Source organism: Oncorhynchus mykiss, unplaced genomic scaffold (genome assembly GCF_013265735.2).
Source record: "Oncorhynchus mykiss isolate Arlee unplaced genomic scaffold, USDA_OmykA_1.1 un_scaffold_267, whole genome shotgun sequence".
Taxonomy (NCBI): Eukaryota; Metazoa; Chordata; class Actinopteri; order Salmoniformes; family Salmonidae; genus Oncorhynchus; species Oncorhynchus mykiss.
Window position 1 is genome coordinate 202501 of NW_023493723.1, and position 22286 is coordinate 224786.

Below are 22286 nucleotides of genomic sequence, written 5' to 3' on the forward strand. Positions count from 1 at the left end.
GTTACACACAATCACTCACTCACTCACTCACTGTTACCTTACCACGCGCACAATTTCTCATTCCAGTTATGATGGGCAGAATGCTGCCAGTTCAGCTCAATCAATACTGTTCTCACTGGAGATCTACCTGCCCTACCTCAACAGGACAGTGTTTCTACCCCTCTAGAGAAGGGTCCCTACCTCAACAGGACAGTGTTTCCACTGGCCACAGACGTTAAGTCTTGCATCACTCTCAGCTACAATACATTCACCTATACCACAATACATTCACCTATACTACAATACATTCATGATTTGGAGAGAATTTCCCTTGAATAGTTAGTTTCAGTATGAAGAGGTATTAATGACGAAATGAGTTGTTTATATTGGAGCAGTATCTCCTGGTCTTTGTTACGCCATTAAAACAGAAGAACAAACGCATTGTAATCCAACTAATTAATTAACTTCCTGAAACGCCTAATTAAATAAGTAGAGACCTTCCATCTCCAATTTGAATCTAATTTGTTTATAAAATTGCCAATTTCCCTGAAAATGTTAGACCTTGCTGCAAACAATGTCAGGCAAACTGGCACTTATTCCTAGAAGTATTCAGTTAATTTCAAATTGATTGGACACTTCATTTGCCTGGACCCTCCAAAGTTACATTCCAGAAAACACTTATTGTTCTGGACACATTCTACTGTCAGGTCTACTATCGGGTGTACTGTCCTCCTACTGAGAGAGAAAGAGAATTTCAGACACCGATATTACCCTCGTTTTACCGAAGCCGGTAATTTCAGTGATTAGGCTACACAACATTCCGGCATATTTTTACTTCTAAAACCGTTAAAAAAGAGACTCTGAGTCTATTCATCAACTGTGTATATAGAGGAATAGGCAGCACTTTACAAACTGTATGTCATTGAGATGGTTTGGCCATGTGTCCTACCATTGGAAAGTTATTGTAGGATGTTAAATTCACTGTTAGATCAATTGCATGGCTATCTAGCAACAATATAATATTTAGAGATACAGTGCCTTGCGAAAGTATTCGGCCCCCTTGAACTTTGCGACCTTTTGCCACATTTCAGGCTTCAAACATAAAGATATAAAACTGTATTTTTTTGTGAAGAATCAACAAGTGGGATACAATCATGAAGTGGAAGGACATTTATTGGATATTTCAAACTTTTTTAACAAATCAAAAACTGAAAAATTGGGCGTGCAAAATGATTCAGCCCCTTTACTTTCAGTGCAGCAAACTCTCTCCAGAAGTTCAGTGAGGATCTCTGAATGATCCAATGTTGACCTAAATGACTAATGATGATAAATACAATCCACCTGTGTGTAATCAAGTCTCCGTATAAATGCACCTGCACTGTGATAGTCTCAGAGGTCCGTTAAAAGCGCAGAGAGCATCATGAAGAACAAGGAACACACCAGGCAGGTCCGAGATACTGTTGTGAAGAAGTTTCAAGCCGGATTTGGATACAAAAATATTTCCCAAGCTTTAAACATCCCAAGGAGCACTGTGCAAGCGATAATATTGAAATGGAAGGAGTATCAGACCACTGCAAATCTACCAAGACCTGGCCGTCCCTCTAAACTTTCAGCTCATACAAGGAGAAGTTTGATCAGAGATGCAGCCAAGAGGCCCATGATCACTCTGGATGAACTGCAGAGATCTACAGCTGAGGTGGGAGACTCTGTCCATAGGACAACAATCAGTTGTATATTGCACAAATCTGGCCTTTTTGGAAGAGTGGCAAGAAGAAAGCCATTTCTTAAAGATATCCATAAAAAGTGTTGTTTAAAGTTTGCCACAAGCCACCTGGGAGACACACCAAACATGTGGAAGAAGGTGCTCTGGTCAGATGAAACCAAAATTGAACTTTTTGGCAACAATGCAAAACGTTATGTTTGGCGTAAAAGCAACACAGCTCATCACCCTGAACACACCATCCCCACTGTCAAACATGGTGGTGGCAGCATCATGGTTTGGGCCTGCTTTTCTTCAGCAGGGATAGGGAAGATGGTTAAAATTGATGGGAAGATGGATGGAGCCAAATACAGGACCATTCTGGAAGAAAACCTGATGGAGTCTGCAAAAGACCTGAGACTGGGACGGAGATTTGTCTTCCAACAAGACAATGATCCAAAACATAAAGCAAAATCTACAATGGAATGGTTCAAAAATAAACATATCCAGGTGTTAGAATGGCCAAGTCAAAGTCCAGACCTGAATCCAATCGAGAATCTGTGGAAAGAACTGAAAACTGCTGTTCACAAATGCTCTCCATCCAACCTCACTGAGCTCGAGCTGTTTTGCAAGGAGGAATGGGAAAAAATTTCAGTCTCTCAATGTGCAAAACTGATAGAGACATACTCCAAGCGACTTACAGCTGTAATCGCAGCAAAAGGTGGTGCTACAAAGTATTAACTTAAGGGGGCTGAATCATTTTGCACGCCCAATTTTTCAGTTTTTGATTTGTTAAAGTTTGAAATATCCAATAAATGTCGTTCCACTTCATGATTGTGTCCCACTTGTTGATTCTTCACAAAAAAATACAGTTTTATATTTTTATGTTTGAAGCCTGAAATGTGGCAAAAGGTCGCAAAGTTCAAGGGGGCCGAATACTTTCGCAAGGCACTGTAGCAATCTTGCTGTGTTTTTAGTTCCTACTACCTCAGATGGTGAATTATGTCAAATTGTCAGATATAGCCTTGGACAATATGCACCAAAAACATGCAGGAAATTAATCTCTAAAGAGGCAAAAATAAATCTGATTATTCTGGTTCCTATTTTCGCATGCTGCACATCAAAAATATCCATCATGCATTCCCTGAACATGTTAGATAGCGATCTTCTTTCATATCTCACTTAGCATTGGAAAAAGTCAGTCTAGAGCCCTGTCCCTAATATAAATACATGTTTTTGTATGTATCATTATCAAGCAAAATGGCTCAATTTATGGCTATTTGACTTTTGTCCATATTGCCCATTTCTAGTATAGATATATATTATTATCTAGATGAGTGTGGTGCAGGATAGTGTGAACATCTCTGGCCAGTCCAACATGAATAGTATAGTATTTTAGTATAGATCATGTATACAAGGCCTTCTGAGAGTATTCACAACCCTTTTTCCACATTTCTGTTGTGTTTAAAATGGATTACATTTAAATGTTGTCACTGGCTTACACACAATACCCCATAATGTGAAAGTGGAGTTATGTTTTTAGTAATTTTTACAAATGAACAGATCCAATCACAAAGACCAGGGATGTTTTCCTATGCCTCACAAAGCACACCGATTGGTAGATGAAAATAGCAAACATTGAATATCCCTTTGAGCATGGTGAAGTTATTAATTACACTTTGGATGGTGTATCAATACACCCAGTCACTACAAAGATACAGGCGCCCTTCCTAACTAAGTTGCCGGAGAGGAAGGATACCGCTCAGGGATTTCACCATGAGGCCAATGGGGACTTTAAAACAGAGTTCAATGGCTGTGATAGGAGAAAACAGAGGATGGATCAACAACATTGTAGTTACTCCACAATACTAACCTATTTGACAGAGTGAAAAGAAGGAAGCCTGTACAGAACACAAATATTCCAAAACATGCCTCCTGTTTGCAACAAGGCACTAAAGTAAAACTGCAAAAAATGTGGCAAAGAAATGAACTATGTCCTGAATAAATATTATGTTTGGGGCAAATCCAACACATCACTTCGCACCACACTCCATATTTTCAAGCACGGTGGTGGTTGCGTTATATTATGGGTATGTTCGTCATCGGAAAGGACTAGGGAGATTTTTAGGATAAAAATAAATGGAATAGAGCTAAGCTAGGGCAACATCTTAAGAGTACAACCTGGTTCATTCTGCACTCCAACAAACACTGGGAAACAAATTCACCTTACAGCAGGACAATAACCTAAAACACAATGCCAAATATACCCTGGAGTTGATTGCCAAAATGGCGTTGAATGTTCCTGAGTTGCCTAGTTACGGTTTAGACTTAAACTGGCGTGAAAATCTATGGCAAGACTTGAAAATGGCCACGTAGCAATGACAGAGCCTGAATATTTTTTAAAGAATAATGTGCCGATATAGTACAATCCAGATGTGCAAAGTTCTTAGAGACTTACCCAGAAAGACTCACAGCTGTAATCGCTGCCGATTCTAACCGGTATTGACTCTGGGTAGGAATACTTATGTAAATTTGAGATTTGGGGATTTCTTTTTCAATACATTTACAAAAATTATGTTTTTTTTCTCACTTTGTCATTTATAAAGTATTGTGTGTCAATGGGTGTGGAAAATAGTATATTTAGTCCGTTTTGAATTCAGGTTGTAACACAACAAAATGTGTAATAAATCAAGGGGTATAAATACTTTCTGAAGGAACAGTAAATCATGAATTGATCATGTATTATATTCTAGGTGAGTGTGGTTCAGGACTCTGAACATCTCTGGGCCGTCCAACATGATTTAGTATTGATAATGTAAATGTATAGATAATGTATGTTATATTATATTCTAGGTGAGTGTGGTTCAGGACTCTGAACATCTCTGGGCCGTCCAACATGATTTAGTATTGATAATGTAAATGAATAGATAATGTATGTTATATTATATTCTAGGTGAGTGTGGTGCAGGACTCTGTGAACATCTCTGGCCAGTCCAACATGAACATGCTGAAGGTACCAGAGTGCCAGCTGTCAGACGACCTGGGGAACCTGTGGCAGTGTTCCCGCTTCACTGACTGTTCCCTCTATGTTGGAGGGCAGGAGTTCAAGGCACACAAATCCATCCTAGCAGGTAAGACTCGGACACTACCTCTCTACCTCTACCAGCACCAGCCCCCTCTCTGCCGCTTACCAGCCCCCTCTCTGCCGCGTACCAGCCCCCTCTCTGCCGCGTACCAGCCCCCTCTCTGCCGCGTACCAGCCCCCTCTCTGCCGCGTACCAGCCCCCTCTCTGCCGCGTACCAGCCCCCTCTCTGCCGCGTACCAGCCCCCTCTCTGCCGCGTACCAGCCCCCTCTCTGCCGCGTACCAGCCCCCTCTCTGCCGCTTACCAGCCCCCTCTCTGCCGCGTACCAGCCCCCTCTCTGCCGCGTACCAGCCCCCTCTCTGCCGCGTACCAGCCCTCTGGTTTTAATCCCTAACCCTGTAACACCTGGTTGTAATCCTGAGGGCCTCTCCACCCCTCTCTTACCTCAGCCCTCCTAGCTGTGCAGAACGCAGGGATAGATTCCTTCACCCCTTGACTCCGTGCTTTAGGCATGGCAGCAGTTTGGTTAAGAATGACTTGAATCACCACAGACATACTAATGTTGTTTTTCCTTCTTTGATTGACAGCGAGATCTCCCGTATTTAGCGCCATGTTTGAACATGAGATGGAAGAGAGTAAAAAGGTGTGTTTCACTGAGACCTTCACATATGAACACATTGTGTTGTACTGCTGCTACTTTATTTCTCATAGTAACACAATGATACTGTGTCCTGCCTCAGAACCGTGTGGACATCAGTGATGTGGAGCCAGACGTGTTTAAGGAGATGATGGGATTCATCTACACAGGGAAAGCTCCCAACCTGGACAAGATGGCCGACAACCTGCTGGCAGCTGCTGACAAAGTACGACTGACCCAATATAACGGAGCTAGTCCATATTGGCACTAATAACAGGGTTACAGTAGCCTGTTGATATACGGCTAACATGTAATTTGAAATGATTTGAATTTTAATCAAAATTGTTTTAAAATGTGAAATAATCTGCATGGTTGGGGTGTTTAAAAAAAATATAGTTTTGTCAGAGCTAGATTCACATGGGGACTGTAACCCTACAGATCAGCTCTCTGCGATCTCTGTGGAGATCGACCATGTCAATCTCAGGCTAATAGAATAGGCAAATTACTCCGAATGTCAGTCATGCGCTGCTTTGCTGTTCGATACTTTACGGAGTGGTACCAGTCAAGATCAAATAGGATAAATCATTGTCTCACATCCCGATGTGGTCACCATCGACGGTGGCTGTCAATAACTATTGTAATATTGCATGACCCCAACCCTGACCCCAACCTTAATAAATCCTGACCCCAACCTTAATAAATCCTGACCCCAACCTTAATAAATCCTGACCCCAACCTTAATAAATCCTGACCCCAACCTTAATAAATCCTGACCCCAACCTTAATGAACCCTGACCGCTGATTCCAAGCTTATTGAACACAAACCCCTGACCCCAACTTTAATGAACCCTAACCCCTGACCCCAACCCTAATGAATCCTAACCCCCGACTCCAACCCTGACTCCAACTCTAATGAATCCTAACCTCTGACTCTAACCCTGACCCCAACCTTAATGAACTCTAACCCCTGACTCCAACCCTGACCCCAACCTTAATGAATCCTGACCCCAACCCTGATGAATCCTAACCCCTGACCCCAACCCTAATGAATCCTAACCCCTGACCCCAACCTTAATGAATCCTGACCCCAACCCTGACCCCAACCATTAATGAATCCTAACCCCTGGCCCCAACCTTAATGAATCCTAACCCCTGACCCAACCCTAATGAATCCTAACCCCTGACTCCACCCCTGACCCCAACCTGAATGAATCCTGACCCCAACTTTAATGAATCCTAACCCTGACTCCAACCTTAATGAACCCTAACCCCTGACTCCAACCCTGGCCCCAACCTTAATGAACCCTAACCCCTGACCCCAACCCTAATGAATCCTAACCCTGACCCAACCTTAATGAACCCTAACCCCTGACTCCAACCTTAATGAATCCTAACCCCTGACCCCAACCCTAATGAATCCTGACCCCAACCTGAATGAACCCTAACCCCAACCCTAATGAATCCTGACCCCAACTTTAATGAACACTAACCCCTGACCCCAATCCTAATGAATTCTAACCCCTGACTCTAACCCTGACCCCAACCTTAATGAATCCTAACCCCTGACTCCAACCCTGACCCCAACCTTAATGAATCCTAACCCCTGACTCCAACCCTGACCCCAACCCTAATGAACCCTAACCCCAACCCTAATGAATCCTGACCCCAACTTTAATGAACACTAACCCCTGACCCCAACCTTAATGAATCCTAACCCCTGACTCCAACCCTGACCCCAATCTTAATGAATCCTAACCCCTGACTCCAACCCTGACCCCAACCTTAATGAATCCTAACCCCTGACCCCAACCCTAATGAACCCTAACCCCAACCCTAATGAATCCTAACCCCTGACTCCAACCCTGCCCCTACCTTAATGAATTCTAACCCCTGACTCCAACCCTGACCCCAACCATAACGAACCCTAACCCCTGACCCCAACCCTAATGAATCCTGACCCCAACTTTAATGAACACTAACCCCTGACCCTAACCCTAATGAATCCTAACCCCTGACTAACCCTGACCCCAACCTTAATAAACCCTAACCCCTGACTCCAACCCTGACCCCAACCTTAATGAAACCTAACCCCTGACCCTAACCCTAATGAATCCTAACTCCTGACTCTAACCCTGATCCCAACCTTAATGAAGCCTGACCCCAACCTTAATGAACCTTAACCCCTGACCCCAACCCTAATGAATCCTAACCCCAACCCTAATGAACCCTAACTCCTGACTCCAACCCTGACCCCAACCTTAATGAACCCTAACCCCGGACCCCAACCCTAATGAATTCTAACCCCTGACTCTAACCCTGACCCCGACCTTAATGAATCCTAACCCCTGACTCCAACCCTGACCCAACCTTAATGAATCCTAACCCCTGACTCCAACCCTGACCCCAACCCTAATGAACCCTAACCCCAACCCTAATGAATCCTGACCCCAACTTTAATGAACACTAACCCCTGACCCCAACCCTAATGAATTCTAACCCCTGACCCCAACCTTAATGAATCCTAACCCCTGACTCCAACCCTGACCCCAATCTTAATGAATCCTAACCCCTGACTCCAACCCTGACCCCAACCTTAATGAATCCTAACCCCTGACTCCAACCCTGACCCCAACCTTAATGAATCCTGACCCCAACCCTGATGAATCCTAACCCCTGACCCCAACCCTAATGAATCCTAACCCCTGACCCCAACCTTAATGAATCCTGACCCCAACCCTGACCCCAACCATTAATGAATCCTAACCCCTGGCCCCAACCTTAATGAATCCTAACCCCTGACCCAACCCTAATGAATCCTAACCCCTGACTCCACCCCTGACCCCAACCTGAATGAATCCTGACCCCAACTTTAATGAATCCTAACCCTGACTCCAACCTTAATGAACCCTAACCCCTGACTCCAACCCTGGCCCCAACCTTAATGAACCCTAACCCCTGACCCCAACCCTAATGAATCCTAACCCTGACCCCAACCTTAATGAACCCTAACCCCTGACTCCAACCTTAATGAATCCTAACCCCTGACCCCAACCCTAATGAATCCTGACCCCAACCTGAATGAACCCTAACCCCAACCCTAATGAATCCTGACCCCAACTTTAATGAACACTAACCCCTGACCCCAATCCTAATGAATTCTAACCCCTGACTCTAACCCTGACCCCAACCTTAATGAATCCTAACCCCTGACTCCAACCCTGACCCCAACCTTAATGAATCCTAACCCCTGACTCCAACCCTGACCCCAACCCTAATGAACCCTAACCCCAACCCTAATGAATCCTGACCCCAACTTTAATGAACACTAACCCCTGACCCCAACCCTAATGAATTCTAACCCCTGACCCCAACCTTAATGAATCCTAACCCCTGACTCCAACCCTGACCCCAATCTTAATGAATCCTAACCCCTGACTCCAACCCTGACCCCAACCTTAATGAATCCTAACCCCTGACTCCAACCCTGACCCCAACCCTAATGAACCCTAACCCCAACCCTAATGAATCCTAACCCCTGACTCCAACCCTGCCCCTACCTTAATGAATCCTAACCCCTGACTCCAACCCTGACCCCAACCTTAATGAATCCTAACCCCTGACTCCAACCCTAACCCTAATGAATCCTGACCCCAACCTTAATGAACCCTAACCCCTGACCCCAACCCTAATGAATTCTGACCCCAACTTTAATGAACACTAACCCCTGACCCTAACCCTAATGAATCCTAACCCCTGACAAACCCTGACCCCAACCTTAATAAACCCTAACCCCTGACTCCAACCCTGACCCCAACCTTAATGAAACCTAACCCCTGACCCTAACCCTAATGAATCCTAACCCCTGACAAACCCTGACCCCAACCTTAATAAACCCTAACCCCTGACTCTAACCCTGATCCCAACCTTAATGAAGCCTGACCCCAACCTTAATGAACCTTAACCCCTGACCCCAACCCTAATGAATCCTAACCCCTGACTCTAACCCTGACCCCAACCTTAATGAAGCCTGACCCCAACCCTAATGAACCCTAACTCCTGACTCCAACCCTGACCCCAACCTTAATGAACCCTAACCCCGGACCCCAACCCTAATGAATTCTAACCCCTGACTCTAACCCTGACCCCGACCTTAATGAATCCTAACCCCTGACTCCAACCCTGACCCAACCTTAATGAATCCTAACCCCTGACTCCAACCCTGACCCCAACCCTAATGAACCCTAACCCCAACCCTAATGAATCCTGACCCCAACTTTAATGAACACTAACCCCTGACCCCAACCCTAATGAATTCTAACCCCTGACCCCAACCTTAATGAATCCTAACCCCTGACTCCAACCCTGACCCCAATCTTAATGAATCCTAACCCCTGACTCCAACCCTGACCCCAACCCTAATGAACCCTAACCCCAACCCTAATGAATCCTAACCCCAACCCTAATGAATCCTAACCCCTGACTCCAACCCTGCCCCTACCTTAATGAATCCTAACCCCTGACTCCAACCCTGACCCCAACCTTAATGAATCCTAACCCCTGACTCCAACCCTAACCCTAATGAATCCTGACCCCAACCTTAATGAATCCTAACCCCTGACTCCAACCCTGACCCCAATCTTAATGAATCCTAACCCCTGACTCCAACCCTGACCCCAACCCTAATGAACCCTAACCCCAACCCTAATGAATCCTGACCCCAACTTTAATGAACACTAACCCCTGACCCCAATCCTAATGAATTCTAACCCCTGACTCTAACCCTGACCCCAACCTTAATGAATCCTAACCCCTGACTCCAACCCTGACCCCAACCTTAATGAATCCTAACCCCTGACTCCAACCCTGACCCCAACCCTAATGAACCCTAACCCCAACCCTAATGAATCCTGACCCCAACTTTAATGAACACTAACCCCTGACCCCAACCCTAATGAATTCTAACCCCTGACCCCAACCTTAATGAATCCTAACCCCTGACTCCAACCCTGACCCCAATCTTAATGAATCCTAACCCCTGACTCCAACCCTGACCCAACCTTAATGAATCCTAACCCCTGACTCCAACCCTGACCCCAACCCTAATGAACCCTAACCCCAACCCTAATGAATCCTAACCCCTGACTCCAACCCTGCCCCTACCTTAATGAATCCTAACCCCTGACTCCAACCCTGACCCCAACCTTAATGAATCCTAACCCCTGACTCCAACCCTAACCCTAATGAATCCTGACCCCAACCTTAATGAACCCTAACCCCTGACCCCAACCCTAATGAATTCTGACCCCAACTTTAATGAACACTAACCCCTGACCCTAACCCTAATGAATCCTAACCCCTGACAAACCCTGACCCCAACCTTAATAAACCCTAACCCCTGACTCCAACCCTGACCCCAACCTTAATGAAACCTAACCCCTGACCCTAACCCTAATGAATCCTAACTCCTGACTCTAACCCTGATCCCAACCTTAATGAAGCCTGACCCCAACCTTAATGAACCTTAACCCCTGACCCCAACCCTAATGAATCCTAACCCCTGACTCTAACCCTGACCCCAACCTTAATGAAGCCTGACCCCAACCCTAATGAACCCTAACTCCTGACTCCAACCCTGACCCCAACCTTAATGAACCCTAACCCCGGACCCCAACCCTAATGAATTCTAACCCCTGACTCTAACCCTGACCCCGACCTTAATGAATCCTAACCCCTGACTCCAACCCTGACCCAACCTTAATGAATCCTAACCCCTGACTCCAACCCTGACCCCAACCCTAATGAACCCTAACCCCAACCCTAATGAATCCTGACCCCAACTTTAATGAACACTAACCCCTGACCCCAACCCTAATGAATTCTAACCCCTGACCCCAACCTTAATGAATCCTAACCCCTGACTCCAACCCTGACCCCAATCTTAATGAATCCTAACCCCTGACTCCAACCCTGACCCCAACCCTAATGAACCCTAACCCCAACCCTAATGAATCCTAACCCCAACCCTAATGAATCCTAACCCCTGACTCCAACCCTGCCCCTACCTTAATGAATCCTAACCCCTGACTCCAACCCTGACCCCAACCTTAATGAATCCTAACCCCTGACTCCAACCCTAACCCTAATGAATCCTGACCCCAACCTTAATGAATCCTAACCCCTGACTCCAACCCTGACCCCAATCTTAATGAATCCTAACCCCTGACTCCAACCCTGACCCCAACCCTAATGAACCCTAACCCCAACCCTAATGAATCCTAACCCCAACCCTAATGAATCCTAACCCCTGACTCCAACCCTGCCCCTACCTTAATGAATCCTAACCCCTGACTCCAACCCTGACCCCAACCTTAATGAATCCTAACCCCTGACTCCAACCCTAACCCTAATGAATCCTGACCCCAACCTTAATGAACCCTAACCCCTGACCCCAACCCTAATGAATCCTGACCCCAACTTTAATGAACACTAACCCCTGACCCTAACCCTAATGAATCCTAACCCCTGACTCTAACCCTGACCCCAACCTTAATAAACCCTAACCCCTGACTCCAACCCTGACCCCAACCTTAATGAACCCTAACCCCCTAATCCTAACCCCTGACTCCAACTCTGACCCCAACCTTAATGAAACCTAACCCCTGACCCTAACCCTAATGAATCCTAACCCCTGACTCTAACCCTGATCCCAACCTTAATGAAGCCTGACCCCAACCTTAATGAACCTTAACCCCTGACCCCAACCCTAATGAATCCTAACCCCTGACTCTAACCCTGACCCCAACCTTAATGAAGCCTGACCCCAACCCTAATGAACCCTAACTCCTGACTCCAACCCTGACCCCAACCTTAATGAACCCTAACCCCGGACCCCAACCCTAAGGAATCCTAACCCCTGACTCCAACCCTGACCCCAACCTTAATGAATCCTAACCCCTGACCCCAACCTTAATGAATCCTAACCCCTGACTCCAACCCTGACCCCAACCTTAATGAATCCTAACCCCTGACTCCAACCTTGACCCCAACCTTAATGAATCCTGTACGCAACCTTAATGAACCCCAACCTGAATGAATCCTGACCCCAACCTTAATTAACCCTAACCCCTGACACCAACCTTAATGAATCCTAACCCCTGACTCAAACCCTGACCCCTGATTCCAACCCAGACCCTAACCTTAATGAATCCTGACCCCAACCTTAATGAACCCTAACCCCTGACTCCAATCCTGACCCCAACTTTAATGAATCCTGACTCCAGCCCTAATGAATCCTAACCCCTGACTTAAACCTGACCCCAACCCTAATGAATTCTAACCCCTGACTCTAACCCTGACCCCAACCCTAATGAACCCTAACCCCAACCCTAATGAATCCTAACCCCTGACTCAACCCTGACCCCAACCTTAATGAATCCTGTATGCAACCTTAATGAACCCTAACCCTAATGAATCCTGACCCCGACCTTAATGAACCCTAACCCCTGACCCCAACCCTAATGAATCCTGACCCCAACTTTAATGAACACTAACCCCTGACCTTAATGAATCCTAACCCCTGACTCTAACCCTGACCCCAACCTTAATGAACCCTAACCCCTGACTCCAACCCTGACCCCAACCTTAATGACCACTAACCCCCTAATCCTAACCCCTGACTCCAACCCTGACCCCAACCTTAATGAAACCTAACCCCTTACCCCAACCCTAATGAATCCTAACCCCTGACTCGAACCCTGATCCCAACCTTAATGAACCCTGACCCCAACCTTAATGAACCCTAACCCCTGACCCCAACCCTAATGAATCCTAACCCCTGACTCTAACCCTGACCCCAACCTTAATGAAGCCTGACCCCAACCCTAATGAACCCTAACCCCGGACCCCAACCCTAATGAACCCTAACCCCTGACTCCAACCTTAATCAATCCTGACCCCAACCCGAATGAATCCTGACCCCAACCCGAATGAATCCTGACCCCAACCTTAATGAAGCCTGACCCCAACCTTAATGAAGCCTGACCCCAACCTTAATGAACCCTGACCCCAACCTTAATGAACCCTAACCCCTGACCCCAACCCTAATGAATCCTAACCCCTGACTCCAACCCTGACCCCAACCTTAATGAATCCTAACCCCCGACTCTAACCCTGACCCCTACCTTAAAGAATCCTATATGCAACCTTAATGAACCTTAACCCTAATGAATCCTGACCCCAACCTTAATGAACCCTAACCCCTGACCCCAACCCTAATGAATCCTGAACCCTAACCCTAATGAATCCTAACCCCTGACTCTAACCCTGACCCCAACCTTAATGAACCCTAACCCCTGACTCCAACCCTGACCCCAACCTTAATGAACCCTAACCCCCTAATCCTAACCCCTGACTCCAACCCTGTCCCCAACCTTAATGAACCCTAACCCCTGACCCCAACCCTAATGAATCCTAACCCCTGACTCTAACCCTGACCCCAACCTTAATGAAGCCTGACCCCAACCCTAATGAACCCTAACCCCTGACTCCAACCCTGACCCCAACCTTAATGAACCCTAACCCCGGACCCCAACCCTAAGGAATCCTAACCCCTGACTCCAACCCTGACCCCAACCTTAATGAATCCTAACCCCTGACCCCAACCTTAATGAATCCTAACCCCTGACTCCAACCCTGACCCCAACCTTAATGAATCCTAACCCCTGACTCCAACCCTGACCCCAACCTTAATGAATCCTGTACGCAACCTTAATGAACCCTAACCCTAATGAATCCTGACCCCAACTTTAATGAACCCTAACCCCTGACTCCAACCCTGACCCCAACCTGAATGAATCCTGACCTCTGACTCAAACCCTGACCCCTGATTCCAACCCAGACCCTAACCTTAATGAATCCTGACCCCAACCTTAATGAACCCTAACCCCTGACTCCAATCCTGACCCCAACCCTAATGAATCCTAACCCCTGACTCCAATCCTGACCCCAACTTTAATGAATCCTGACTCGAGCCCTAATGAATCCTAACCCCTGACTTCAAACCTGACCCCAACCCTAATGAATTCTAACCCCTGACTCTAACCCTGACCCCAACCTTAATGAATCCTAACCCCTGACTCCAACCCTGACCCCAACCCTAATGAACCCTAACGCCAACCCTAATGAATCCTAACCCCTGACTCAACCCTGACCCCAACCTTAATGAACCCTAACCCCTGACTCCAACCCTGACCCCAACCTTAATGAACACTAACCCCCTAATCCTAACCCCTGACTCCAACCCTGACCCCAACCTTAATGAATCCTAACCCCTGACCCCAACCCTAATTAATCCTAACCCCTGACTCCAACCCTGACCCCAACCTTAATGAATCCTGTACGCAACCTTAATGAACCCTAACCCCTGACCCCAACCTTAATGAATACTAACCCCTGACTCAAACCCTGACCCCTGACTCCAAACCTGACCCCAACCCTAATGAATCCTAACCCCTGACTCCAAACCTTAACCACCCTCTCTCTCCTCCAGTATGCCTTGGAGCGTTTAAAGGTGATGTGTGAAGAGGCTCTGTGCACCAGCCTCTCTGTGGAGAACGTGGCTGATACCCTGATCCTGGCGGACTTACACAGTGCTGAGCAGCTCAAAGCACAAGCCATAGATTTTATCAACAGGCAAGTATCTGTAGAAAGCCCCAGTGATGAATCCCTCCTGCCAGCCGTGTTTACCTTCTCTCAGCGCTGCTCTGTTATCTCCTGTAGGTGCAGCGTCCTCCGACAGCTGGGCTGTAAAGATGGGAAAAACTGGAATAGCAAGTATGTAACTATCTAATATGTGACACCAGATTAATAACAAACTCTTATCTCTCCCAAAGAGATGCATTAGAATTCATTGTTTTAGCCAGGGAGGAGGGGGCCAACAGGGCCAGTATGGGGCTGATCCATGTTATTAATAGACTCTACCTGGATAAGCTTTGTTCACTGTTCTACAATATGAAATGAACATTTTTGTTTTATTCTGTGTGATGTAGTGTGTTAAGGACACCTTGAGTCATCTCAGTTTTCATAGAGGAAGGATGTCTGTTTTAATTAGTTTAGTATTACTGGTGATCTGTTGTAAGGACTAAAGGAGTTTGAATAAGATGTCCCCACCACTGCTACTGCTGCAGCCCTTTGTCTGAAACACATCTTTATATCTCTCTATGTATACTGGACAACTATAGAAATGCAACATGCAACAATTTCAAAGATTTTAATGAGTGACTGATTTCCTTATATGAACTGTAAATGTAAATACATTCATTAGGCCCTAATCTATGGATTTCAGATGACTGGGAATACAGACATGCATCTGTCATAGATACCTTTAAAAAAAAGGTAGGGGCGTGGATCAGAAAACCAGTCAGTATCTGGTGTGACCACCATTTGCCTCATGCAGGGTGACACATCTCCTTCGCCTAGAGTTGATCAGGCTGTTGATTTGTGGAATGTTGTCCTACTCTTCAATGGCTGTGCGAAGTTGCTGGATATTGGCGTGAACTGAAGTATTCTGTCGATCCAGAGTATCCCAAACATGCTCAAATGGTGACATGTCTGGTGAGTATGTAGGCCATGGAATAACTGGGACATTTTCAGCTTCCAGGAATTGTGTCCAGATCCTTGCAACATGGAGCCAGCCGCATTATCATGCTGAAACATGAGGTGATGGCGGCGGATGAATTGCACGACAATGGGCCTCAGGCTCCTGTCGCGGTGTATCTCTGCATTCAAATGACCATCAATAAAATGCAATTGTGTTGTCTGTATCTTATACCTGCCCGTACCATATCCCCACCACCACCATGGGGCACTGTGTTCACAACGTTGACGTCACCAAACTGTTCGCCCACACTGCACCATACACGCTCTCTGACATCTGCCCGGTACAGTTAAGACCGGGATTCATCCATGAAGAACATTCTTCTTCAGCATGCCAGTGGCCATCGAAGGAGAGCATTTTCCCACTGAAGTCCGAACTGCAGTCAGGTCGCCCCTGGTGAGGACGACGAGTGTACAGATGAGATTCCCTGAGATGGTTTCTGACAGTTTGTAAAGAAATTCTTCAGATCTGCAAACCCACAGTTTCATCAGCTGGTGTCCGATGATCCCGCAGGTGAAAAGGCCAGATGTAGAGGTCCTGGGCTGGTGTGGTTACACGTGGTCTGCGGTTGTGAGGCCGGCTGGACGTACTGCCAAATTCTCTAAAACAACGTTGAAGGCAGCTTATGGTAGAGAAATTAACATTCCATTATTTGGGAACAGCTCTGGTGGACATTCCTGCTGTCAGCAAAATCTGCCAGGGCGGCAGGGTAGCCTAGTGGTTAGAGCGTTGGACTAGAAACCGGAAGGTTGCAAGTTCAAACCCCCGAGCTGACAAGGTACAAATCTGCCCCTGAACAAAGGTTCTGCCCCTGAACCCACTGTTCCATGGCCGTCATTGAAAATAAGAATTTGTTCTTAACTGACTTAAAGTTAAAATAAAATAAATAAATTGCACGCTCCCTCAAAACTTGAGACATCTGTGTCAAACGGCACATTTTAGTGGCCTTTTATTGTCATGCCGTTTTAATCAACTTCTTGATATGTCACACCGTCGGTTGGATGGATTATCTTGGCAAAGGAGAAACGCTCACTAACAGGAACATTTCTGGGATCTTTTACTTCAGCTCATGAAACCAACACTGTACATGTTGCATTTATATATCTGTACTACTGTATTTATTCTGTCATTACAGTCCTAGATTGATTTTCCTTTGGTTTCAGATGTTTGGTGTTAACGTCCTGTCTGTGTATGGTTGTATTGCAGTCATGCCACGGACATAATGGAGACGGCAGGCTGGAAGTCAATGATCCAGTCCCACCCTCACTTAGTGGCCGAGGCCTTCAGAGCCTTGGCATCGGCACAGTGCCCGCCCTTCGGCCTGCCGAGGAAGCGCCTAAAACAGTCCTGACTGCTACAGCAGAGACAGCCCTCTGATCCAGACACTAGGAGCTGAGACAGCATGGAGACCCCCCCCCCCCCCCCCCCCCCCCCGAGCAGGGATGAACAGAGCTGGGAGGCTAACTGGCTGGGAGGCTGACTCCTACTGGTGGAAAGAAATGTTTGGTTTTGGTCCTCAAGTTTTGTCTGCTATTTTTGTCATTTCAAATGGCAAAATCTGCCATTACTCTGGAGCTGATCTACTGTGTTCTCCCTATTTGATTCTGTGGCTGCCCTGTCCCACAGACCAGGCTGCCCCGTCCCACAGACCAGGCTGCCCCGTCCCACAGACCAGGCTGCCCCGTCCCACAGACCAGGCTGCCCCGTCCCACAGACCAGGCTGCCCCGTCCCACAGACCAGGCTGCCCCGTCCCACAGACCAGGCTGCCCCGTCCCACAGACCAGGCTGCCCCGTCCCACAGACCAGGCTGCCCCGTCCCACAGACCAGGCTGCCCCGTCCCACAGACCAGGCTGCCTCCAGATTGCACTAGTTCCCATAGTAATTTTGATATGGAATTCTATAGGGACGTGTTAAGGGTTTGATTAATGAGAAATATATATTTGTAATGTTTAGCCCATTTTGTGACTAGACATTAAAGCGTGAACACTTTCAGTGCAAGATCAATTCTTTACACTTTTTAAAAGATGAGTATGCCCCATATTGATGGCACCATTTCTATGTAAATGACAGTTTAACCATCTTCAGAAGACCGGTTTTAAAGCAAGTCTGTTCTATTTTCTGGCATTACGAGACCCTGTGTTGATGCTGTTATTGTATGTAAGACAAACATGTCTATACACTCTGCCTCTGAACTAGTCACACTCGCTATTGGACGAATAGGAAAGGCAATTTCCCCAGACAGTCTCCCATTGGACGATCACTTATGCAAAGACCAACCTAGTGTCTTCAGACAGTATTCATACCCCTCAACTTATTCCACATGTTGTTACAGGCTGCATTCAACATGGATTAAATTGCTTGTTTTTTTCTCACCCATCTAGTCACAATACCCCATAATAAAGTGAAAATATGTTTTTATAAATGTTTGCAAATGTATTAAATTAAATATCTAATTTACATAAGTATTCACACCCCTGAGTCAGTACTCTGAAGAAGCACCTTCGGGTATGTCTGGATCAGCTTTGAGTCGTCTTGATTTGTGGATTTGCTCCCATTATTCTTTGCAGATTTTCTCAAGCTCTTAAGTTAGATGGAGTAGTGGTGAACAGAAATCTTCATCTTTTCACATATTTTCAAGTCTGGGCTTTGGCTGGGCCACTGACGGACTTTCACATTCTTGTTCTGAAGCCATTCCACTGTTGCTTTGGCTGTATGCTTGAGGTCTTTGTCCTTTTGGAACATAAATCTTCGCCCCCAGTGTAAGGTCTTTTGCACTCTGAAACGGGTTCTTATCGAGGATTTGCCTGTCTTTGGCTCCATTCATTGTTCCCTCCCAGTCCCTTCTGCTGAAAAGCATCCCCAAAGCATGATGTTGCCACCACCATGCTTCACGGTAGGAATGGTGATGCTGCCACCACCATGCTTTACGGTAGGGATGGTGATGCTGCCACCACCATGCTTCACGGTGGGGATGGTGTAAGACGGGTGATGTCTGGTTTTCTCCAGACATAGAGCTTTGTATTCAGGCCAGAGTAACATTTTTTGTCTCATCAGACCACATAATCATTTGCCTTATGCTCTGAGTCTTTCACGTGCCTTTTTGCATACTCCAGGTGTGTTGTCATGTGCCTTTTTTTCCGGAGTGTTTTCCGTCGGGCCACTATCCCATAAAGTCCAGATTGGTGAAGTGCTGATGCGATTTATCCTAAGTCAGCCAAAAAAATCTGTAGTTTTGTCAGTGGTCACTTCCCTGACCAAGGTCCTCGCCTGGTTGCTCAGTTTGGTCAGACGGCCAGCTCTAGACAGTCTGGGTAGTTCCATATATATATTTTTATTTCCCAATGATGGAGACCACTGTGCTCTTCAACCTTTCAACACTCTAGAAATTGTTTTATTCTCTTCCCCAAATACACTGAGTATATCACACATTAGCAACACCTTCCCAATTTTGAGTTGCACCCCGCCTTTTGCCCTCAGAACAGACTCAATTCGTCAGGGCATAGACTCTACAAGGTGTTGAAAGCGTTCAATGGGGATGCTGGCTCATGTTGACTAAAATGCTTCCCACACTTGTCAAGTTGGCCGGATGTCCATTGGGTGGTAGACCATTCTTGATACACACAGGAAACTGTTGAGTTTGAAAATCCCAGCAGGGTTATAGTTCTTGACACAAACCGGTGCTCCTGGCACCTACCATCATACCCCGTTCAAAGGCACTTGAATCTTTTGTCTTGCCCATTCACCATCTGAATCGCACACGCAATCTGTCACAATTGTATCAAGGCTTAAAATGTATTTAACCTGTCGTCTCCCCATAATCTACACTGATTGAAGTGGATTTAACAAGTGACATCAATAAGGGATCATAGTTCCTTGGATTTAATTTCTGCTCTGGCATGCACTGTCAACTGTGGGACCATGTATAGACAGCTAAATCATGTCCAAACAATTGAATTGGCCACAGATGGACTCCAAGTTGTAATGACATCTCAAGGATGATCAAAGGAAATTGGTTGCACCTGAGCTCAATTTGGAGTGTCAGTATGAATACTTATATAAATTAGATTTCTGTATTTGATTTTCAATAAATATGCAACATTTTCTAAAAACATGTTTTCACTTTGTCGTGACGGGTTATTGTGTGTGGATAGATGGGTGAGGTCTGTTTTTGAATTAAGGCTGTAACTCAACATGTGGAATAAGTCAAGGGGTCTGAATACTTCAAGGCACTGTATAGATTCAACTTCCAGAGATTTAGCTTTCCATGTTACTACAAACATGTATTGTCAATATGAAGTGGTTAACAAAAGGAAACATTGGGGAGACTAATGCATGGTCCTGTATTGTTGAAAACAACTGTCCAGGTTAACATTTTGGCATCAACAATTTTTTTTGTGCAATTATCTAAGTATCTGTTAAGGATTTAAATGAGTCCTGTCCAGATGCACTGAGCTCAAACAGTGTTGGAGATCAAGCTGTATAGGATGCTGTCCCCTTGGCATTATTACAGTCTGTGTTACAGGGGTCAGGCCAGCTTCACATTCTAACCAGTCAGGACCTGAAACTGATTCAATTCATCAATGAAAAAATGTCATGTTGGTTGTATGGATGGGTCGCATGTTGGTTGTACAGTCAGGATGTGTTGTATGGATGGGTCACATGTTGGTACAGTCAGGATGTGTTGTATGGATGGGTCACATGTTGGTACAGTCATGATGTGTTTGTATGGATGGGTCACATGTTGGTGGTACAGTCAGGATGTGTTGCGCTGTTGAGAAAAAGTGTCTGCAAAAATGCCTGCATTAACCCATTAAAAATGTTTTACAGCAGTTGGTACTTTATTTACCTGTGTACACTACTTTTTATTTGTTTTATTTAACTAGTCAAGTCGGTTAACAAATTATTTACAATGTGTAGAGGGTTCCTGATGAACAGAACAGAACATGGTAGTGTAGAGAGGGTTCCTGATGAACAGAACAGAACATGGTAGTGTAGAGAGGGTTCCTGGTGGACAGAACAGAACATGGTAGTGTAGAGAGGGTTCCTGATGGACAGAACAGAACATGGTAGTGTAGAGAGGGTTACTGATGGACAGAACATGGTAGTGTAGAGAGGGTTCCTGATGAACAGAACAGAACATGGTAGTGTAGAGAGGGTTCCTGATGGACAGAACAGAACATGGTAGTGTAGAGAGGGTTGCTGATGGACAGAACAGAACATGGTAGTGTAGAGAGGGTTCCTGTTGGACAGAACAACATGTTAGTGTAGAGAGGGTTCCTGATGGCCAGAACATGGTAGTGTAGAGAGGGTTGCTAATGGACTGAACAAAACATGGTAGTGTAGAGAGGGTTCTTCATGGGCAGAACAGAACATGGTAGTGTAGAGAGGGTTCCTCATGGGCAGAACAGAACAGGGTAGTGTAGAGAGGGTTACTGATGGACAGAACATGGTAGTGTAGAGGGGGTTCCTGATGGGCAGAACAGAACATGGTAGTGTAGAGAGGGTTACTGATGGACAGAACAGAACATGGTAGTGTAGAGAGGGTTACTGATGGACAGAACAGAACATGGTAGTGTAGAGAGGGTTCCTGATGGACAGAACGGAACATGGTAGTGTAGAGAGAGTTCCTGCTGGACAGAACAGAACATGGTAGTGTAGAGAGGGTTCCTGATGGACAGAACGGAACATGGTAGTATAGAGAGAGTTCATGCTGGACAGAACAGAACATGGTAGTGTATAGATGGTTACTGATGGACAGAACAGAACGTGGTAGTGTAGAGAGGGTTCCTGATGGCCAGAACATGGTAGTGTAGAGAGGGTTGCTGATGGACAGAACAAAACATGGTAGTGTAGAGAGGGTTCCTCATGGGCAGAACATAACATGGTAGTGTAGAGAGGGTTCCTGTTGGACAGAACAGAACATGGTAGTGTAGAGAGGGTTACTGATGGACATAACATGGTAGTGTAGAGAGGGTTCCTGATGGGCAGAACAGAACATGGTAGTGTAGAGAGGGTTCCTGATGGACAGAACAAAACATGGTAGTGTAGAGAGGGTTCCTGTTGAACAGAACATGGTGGTGTAGAGAGGGTTCCTGTTGGACAGAACAGAACATGGTAGTGTAGAGAGGGTTCCTGTTGGACAGAACAACATGTTAGTGTAGAGAGGGTTCCTGATGGCCAGAACATGGTAGTGTAGAGAGGGTTGCTGATGGACTGAACAAAACATGGTA

At 45.9% G+C, this 22286-nt stretch overlaps 1 protein-coding gene across 6 annotated transcripts in view; it reads left to right on the forward strand.

Annotated features, from left to right (window-relative positions):
- The window catches only part of LOC110516753 (speckle-type POZ protein-like A), a 69403-nt gene extending 50929 nt beyond the window's left edge, over positions 1 to 18474 (forward strand). For 4 of the 6 annotated variants that reach the window (XM_036973569.1, XM_036973570.1, XM_036973566.1 and 1 more), the window contains 6 exons: positions 4632 to 4809; positions 5351 to 5406; positions 5504 to 5626; positions 14948 to 15090; positions 15178 to 15231; positions 17261 to 18474. In XM_036973569.1, coding sequence (XP_036829464.1) covers positions 4632 to 4809; positions 5351 to 5406; positions 5504 to 5626; positions 14948 to 15090; positions 15178 to 15231; positions 17261 to 17405 — 699 coding nt within the window. In that variant the 3' untranslated portion in view covers positions 17406 to 18474. The remainder of the gene's footprint in view (positions 1 to 4631; positions 4810 to 5350; positions 5407 to 5503; positions 5627 to 14947; positions 15091 to 15177; positions 15232 to 17260) is intronic. The other 2 variants (XM_036973567.1, XM_036973568.1) reach the window with 1 other exon arrangement.
- The last annotated feature ends 3812 nt before the right edge of the window (positions 18475 to 22286 follow it).